The sequence below is a fragment of the Elaeis guineensis genome, chromosome 9 (genome assembly GCF_000442705.2).
Source record: "Elaeis guineensis isolate ETL-2024a chromosome 9, EG11, whole genome shotgun sequence".
In the NCBI taxonomy this organism is placed as follows: Eukaryota; Viridiplantae; Streptophyta; class Magnoliopsida; order Arecales; family Arecaceae; genus Elaeis; species Elaeis guineensis.
In genome coordinates this window covers 75,630,835-75,637,509 of record NC_026001.2, presented here as the reverse complement: position 1 = coordinate 75,637,509, position 6,675 = coordinate 75,630,835, and the positions used below count along the sequence as shown (strand labels likewise).

At 38.9% G+C, this 6,675-nt stretch overlaps 1 protein-coding gene across 1 annotated transcript; it reads right to left on the bottom strand.

Annotated features, from left to right (window-relative positions):
* Nucleotides 1–2,428: 2,428 nt before the first annotated feature.
* On the bottom strand, nt 2,429–6,349 carry LOC105034921 (serine hydroxymethyltransferase 4). Its single transcript, XM_010910255.4, has 4 exons — nt 5,445–6,349; nt 3,862–4,252; nt 3,677–3,778; nt 2,429–2,939 (listed from the first exon to the last, which is right to left on the bottom strand). The coding sequence occupies exons 1-4, from the start codon at nt 6,318–6,320 to the stop codon at nt 2,695–2,697; spliced, it is 1,614 nt and encodes a 537-aa protein (XP_010908557.4). The 5' UTR covers nt 6,321–6,349; the 3' UTR covers nt 2,429–2,694.
* Nucleotides 6,350–6,675: the final 326 nt, after the last annotated feature.

The window sequence follows — 6,675 nt, the reverse complement described above, 5'->3', positions numbered from 1 at the left end:
GCTGATAAAGATATTTATGGTATTTTTTCTTGCTTATAATAGCACTTATAACTACCAAAGATTTTGTTATAGGGAATCATCCTCTTCTAAATTTCATAATATAGCTCATGATAATTAAAAGATTCTTATAAATCAGTACTATAATGCTATTTCTCTATTGATCAGTGATCTTCTTAGTCTTGAAAGTTTTATTAAATAAATTAGCCAACCAGATTATTCTCAAATTAGCTAAATACTTTCAAACCGCTACGAGGATTCTATCAAGTCTAATTTTATCTCTTATTTTCATTTTTTTAGTTAACCTCCTTTAGTAAGACATGATAAATTGTTTACATGACTTTCATTAAATAACTTATCAAAATAATTTTTCTATCTTCTCTAATCATGTTCTCCTTGACCTAAGTTTTCAGATTTTCTTTTTTTATTACATTTAATCTGAATCAAATCTCTAGTTTTTCTTCCTCTTAATCTTGCAATCTTATGGATATATATTTTTTTTATTCTCAATTTCCAACTTGTGATAGAACTCTTCATATATTTTGAATCTAACTTTTATACCATCTTTTTAATTTTCTTTTTAGTAACCTTATAACTTCTATATCATTCTACATTTCTACATTTAGATAGTTTCTATAACATTCTCTTTAGTTATAATGCTCACTGAACTTTTTAATTTAACCACATAGTTTCTTTACTAGGTAGCCCTTTTTCCTTTCGTTAGAGGTGACAATTTACTTCACCCTATCAGGTACCTAATTTGATCCAACCTAATCCAAGGAGGAGAATTTTATCTAATCCATTAAAGTCTATGATAGGGATATATCTTCATTCTAAAATCTGTAGCAGATCCACGATAAATGTGCATGATGGCAATATACCATTGGAGCCTCTCCGCCCCTCACTTTAAATCTAGATTATTTGATACTTGCCTTGGCTACTCATTATCTCCCTTTCCAAATCCTAATGGCGCACACTCTCCTCCCCAAAAGCCTTATGATTTGATATTTTAAGCACCTTGGCTATTTGTCCCCTCTCTTCTCAAACCCTAGCCATATCCACTCTCCCTCTCCCCAAGGTCTCACGCCCACCTAGAAAATTGAATGGTAGATTGTGAGCACATATAAGGTTGTCCTAGAGGAGTTCTTTGAGTCCTAATCTCTCATCGTCAATGTTACCGCCCTTGACACCTACACTCACAATTCTCTCAATCAAGCATGGGTTATTTATTTTTTCTTAATTGATTGCTTATCACAATTTAAGGGACATTTTACTTCCCAAAGAGCAATATTTCTATTTATTATTTTTATTATTATTGAAAATTTAATTTGTTATATTCTTTATCTTTATTATATTTAATATTATGTAAAATATTAAGATTTATTTTTTATATACTTTTTTATTTAGTTGACTTTTATGAAAAATATTGTAAATTTATCCACCCCATTCTGTGTCCCAACCTATCCCATCCCATCTAGAGAGGGATATCCCATCCCATCTAGAGAGAGGTATGGGATGGATATAGATGTGATTCTCAAATATAGAGTAGATATGGATAACGGACTACTCAACCCATAACCACCTCGTTGCAATCCCTAATTTTGGTTCTCCTAATATCTCTATAGTCAATACTATAGTCATCTCTTTCAACATGGTATTGATTTTTCTATAGACCCCATGTTTCTCTCTTTGATATCTTATCTTTATAAATCATTTGTTTCTCTCCTCATAATTTCCACTGCCTAGTCCTCGCGTTTTTAATTTCTTTGGTCCTTCGATTTCCAAATACACATTGAAAACTATCAATATATATGGGACACCTAAAATAACCTTAACATTATTTACATAAAACCCGATCCACGTTTCAAATAAAAAAAACATCTACTTTACCTGATTAAGCCGACTTTTAAAAGTCATCAAGTGAAAACTTTTCTTAAGGGTTGGTCAATACCACATCATATAACATTGCGAGCGCCAAAATGGTATCTCCTTATTATTTTTGTAACATAATCCAATTTACAATAAATCACCACATCACATAGATAACAAATGCAATTTAAAACTCATCACAACCTATATAGGTACAGATCAAAATCATATGATCATCAAGGATTTTTGGTTCCGACAAATTGACTGATTTAGGATCTAAAGATTTAGGATTGACTTGCTTATAATCTGTAATTTGATCTAAAACAAATCATATTTACTCAAGCAGTGAAAACTTCAGTACTACAGACCAGAACAAGACGCACAGAGCAGACTACATGGCAAACGTTGCTCCCCACAGCAAAAACAATGAGAACTGATCAACATCCAATATGTAATCAGTAGTAGATCTAATAGATGCATGGATATTTCCAGGCAGCCCCTGCAATCAACAATTTTAGGAAAAACGTCTCCACCACATTTTGTTCAACAGAATGCCTCACACTTCACATCAAAAAACCATTGCTTTAAAGTTTATTGCTCGGAAACTAGGCATTAGAAAAACACCATGGAATACACTCCTGTACGTGACCACATATGTTATCTTTCCATAGGTATATCTAAGGGGGGTGAAAATAAGTAAAGGAGAAGAAAGAAGAAGAAAATAGTTGGACTGTCTTGATAAACAAGAAAACCCAGGGCAGATTTTTTTGGGAAAAAAAAAAGAGTGAAAAATGTGCATTATGCATCGCGCCAATCATGATATTGGACCTAGTCCTGGTACTTCATGGCAGACATTTGGAAGCCAGGCATGTCAAAGGAAGATGCAAACTTCTCCACCTCTGCCTTGAGGTTCCCGATGTCCTTGTTGTTCGCCAAACCCTTGTTGAAGTCCTTCAGAAGCTTTCCATACTCTTTCTGAATGCTCAAGCAAATGTTCACTGCCTGGTGAAGGAATTCCGCAATCTGCTCAAAGTCCTTCTCAACCAAACCCCTTGAAGTCATGGCAGGAGCACCTGCAACACAAACAATAGCAAGGATTAACTCGCATTAATTTGTAATACCACCATATGAACATTACCATACTTAAAAATGGTAGGATTCACACAAAGTTCTCAGAGGTTGTCCATTGCCAACTCTTGTATAGAGCAAGAAAGCATGGTTGTTTTTCATTTTCCCAACCATTACTTACATAAGAAAGGTTTCAAATGTACAAAGAAAATCCATAAATCTACTTTTTTGTGTTCAAATAACCTCTTGTGCTCTGCCCTTGACAGCTGATGTATGAGGAACGCTAGATGTACATGTGTGTGCAAATGAGAACTATATGCAGACAGAGTACACATATCGATGACCATGAGATGTCAGTAGACTGACCCATCAAGTGGGAATGTATGTTGAGCACACCACATATAAAGCTTTCATATTTATGATCATCTACATCAACTGGGAATGTATTGTCAGCACTGTTTCTAAGCATTCATCCTCAGTGTCTTCTTGTTTATACAGACATTATAGTATATCCAGAGGCCTTTCATGACCAAAACAATTACTAGAATTTAGGGGCATGTAGTTTCTGTACTCGAGTTTCCCAAATCAGCTGAATTCTCTTTTCACCCATTTAAGCTGAATAAAAATTTGTCAAAACTGAACATCCCCTAGAAATCATTCCAAAGATTTCACAAGCTGATATGTGGTCTTAATAACTTGTAGCTGTCTACAAGAAAACAACATATACTAACAAAGTTCTTACCAATCCGAACACCACCAGGAGCTAATGCACTGCTGTCTCCAAACACAGCATTTTTGTTCACCGTAATGTTGCAAAGGTCGCAAACTTTCTCAACCTTGTTGCCTAAAAATATTCAATGGAGAGAAAATAGATGAATTTAGGGACATCCATAAACAACTAAGCATAAAGAAGATACTAATACATACCAGTCAAGCCAAGAGGTCGGAGATCCCAGAGGACGAGGTGGTTCTCAGTCCCATCGGTGACCAACTTATACCCCTTGGTCATCAGATAGTTTCCCAAAGCGACAGCGTTGGCCTTGACCTGCTTGGCATAGGCCTTGAATCCAGATGACGTAGCCTGTTTCAGGGCCACAGCCAGAGCAGCAATCTGGTGATTGTGAGGTCCACCTTGGAGAGATGGAAACACTGCAAAGTTGATCTTGTCTTCAAAATCATAAACAGCATCTTCTGGCTGGCCCTTCTTGGGAGGCTTAGGGCCCTTCCTGTAGAAGATCATGCCTGACCTTGGCCCTCTAAGACTCTTGTGAGTCGTGGTCGTGACCACATCACAGAATTCAAATGGGTCTGCAGCTTCCTGTACATGACAGAAGAAAAAAAGAAAGTTAAAACTAAACAAGAAAAATATATTGGCTTATAAATAAATCACAAAAGCCTTATTTTACCAACAGAACTATTAAATATGAACAATTCTTTATTTTTCTGATATTAAGACAAGCATGAAAGCAACACTTAAAAAAAAAAAAAAAAACTCAGAAATAAAATCCAACTGGATTGTATTTGAACCTTCAAAAATTATGCAGGCTTTAACACTGCATTTGTTTGCTCACAAACAGAACAGAAACTAATTCCAGATATCAAAACATAGCAATATGAGAATTCAAGCTCCTATATGGTCAATATACATCAAAAAGCTCAATAGAAGAATTCTTGGATCAGGATATTCAGATCCATTAGCTTATATTATTACATAAATAGAAAACTGAGCTCGATAAGATCAGAAGAGAAACAATGCATTGTTCTTCAATATTCATGAAATTAATTGCTTTGTTTGTTTTCTCATAAACATAAGTACAATGAAACAGTCATCTGAATCCAAAATTTCTGAAAATGCAAGAACTTACTTTTCTTTTTTGTCAATATATATTGTAACTAATGCAGAACCGACAAAAACAAATCCAGAATCAGTATATTCAGATCTCACTCTTAAATCTAAGATAGATGTGCTACATTTGACCCGATCATGGAATATCATAACAAATGCCGAACTAGGCAAAAACAAATCTAGAATCAATATATGCATATCTCATTCTTAAATCTATGATAGAGGTGCTCCACATGACCCGATGAAATTAGCAAATTCACAAATCTATTTTCATTCTTGTAGTGGATAAATCATATCCAGAATCTACACTTAAGCATGCAAGATTCAAACTTTCGTGAATCCGTTCATAGTGAAGCTTAGACAGATCAACTAGAACAAATAAAATAGGAAATTCAGATCTGTCACGACCAATTTTTTTTTTCTGGGAAAAAAAAAAACGCACCAATTGCATCAAAAGAACAGAAAAGTCAGAAGCGAGCAACACACATTAACAAATTCCACAAGATCTGATCTCTAAAGAACAAATCCCATCAACTTCAATCAGATCCACTTATCATTCATCGACATCCACCTTAACCAACACTTGAAGTTGAAACCAAGTTGCAGATCTAAAAATTTTATTTTGAGAGGAAAATAAATCTCAAAATATCATTTTGACAAATACCTGAGCGGCAACAAGGCCACTGATATGAGCCATGTCACAGAGGAGGAGAGCGCCGCACTTGTCAGCAATGGATCGGAACCGGGCGTAGTCCCAATCCCTCGGGTAGGCACTGCCACCGCAGATGATGAGCTTGGGGCGGAAGTCGAGGGCCTTCTCCTCGAGCTTGTCGTAATCGATGTAGCCGGTGACGGGGCTTACCTTGTAGGGCAAGCTCTCGAAGTAGATGGAGGTGGCGGAAATCTTCTTCCCGCCGGATGTGTAGTAACCATGGGTGAGGTGGCCGCCGGAGGGGAGGTCGAGGCCCATGATACGGTCATGTGGGTTGAGGAGGGCTGTATAGGCGGCGAAGTTGGCGGGACTGCCGGAATAGGGCTGGACGTTGACGCCCCAGCGGGCGGGATCGAGGCGGTACGCGGCGAGGGCGCGGGCGCGGCACAGATTCTCGATCTCGTCGATGAATTCGTTGCCACCGTAGTAGCGGTTGCCGGGCATACCCTCGGAGTATTTGTTGGTGAGGGCGCTGCCGAGGGCCTCCATAACGGCGAAGGAGGTGAAGTTCTCGGAGGCGATGAGCTCGATGCCGTGGCTCTGCCGGCGCTTCTCGCGCTCGATCAGGTCGTGGATCTCCGGGTCGACGGCGTCGAGAGGGGTGAGGCCCCAGGCGGCGACGGAGTCCATGGCGGGGGCGGGGGCGGGGGCGGTGGAGGTCGCGGTGGCGGCGACGGCAAGGGGGCGGCGGAGGAGGGGAAGGAAACTGGGGGGAGGAGGCGTCGGGATTGGGAGGAGGAGGTGGGGAGAGGGTTGGAGGCCGCGGCGGACTCGGCGGTAGGAGAAGGAGAGCGGCTTTATAGAAGCGGTGGCGGTTTGTGACCACATGATGGGGTTTGGGTTGTTGGTGCGGTAGGTCTCTTCCTCACTGCTGGTCGTTTTATTTACCTTTAAAAAAAAAAAAGGGGCCGAAGTGGAAAGATTTTTATTTGTGCACGAATACCATGTATCTACGCAATATGGTATGTTGATATAAATGCATGGAATTCAGCTTGATGACAAGCTCTAAAGGTTACACTTGTATTGATGACATGTGGATTATGCGCTCCAAAAGCATAACGTTCTTCTATCAATAGAAGTATCTGAAATGAGCCACCACAGCATCACGGGATGGTTAAGGGTGGGAAATTAATCAAATAGTCTATGCCGTTTGAGAATATGCATGCTAGCTTCTCTTTCAATC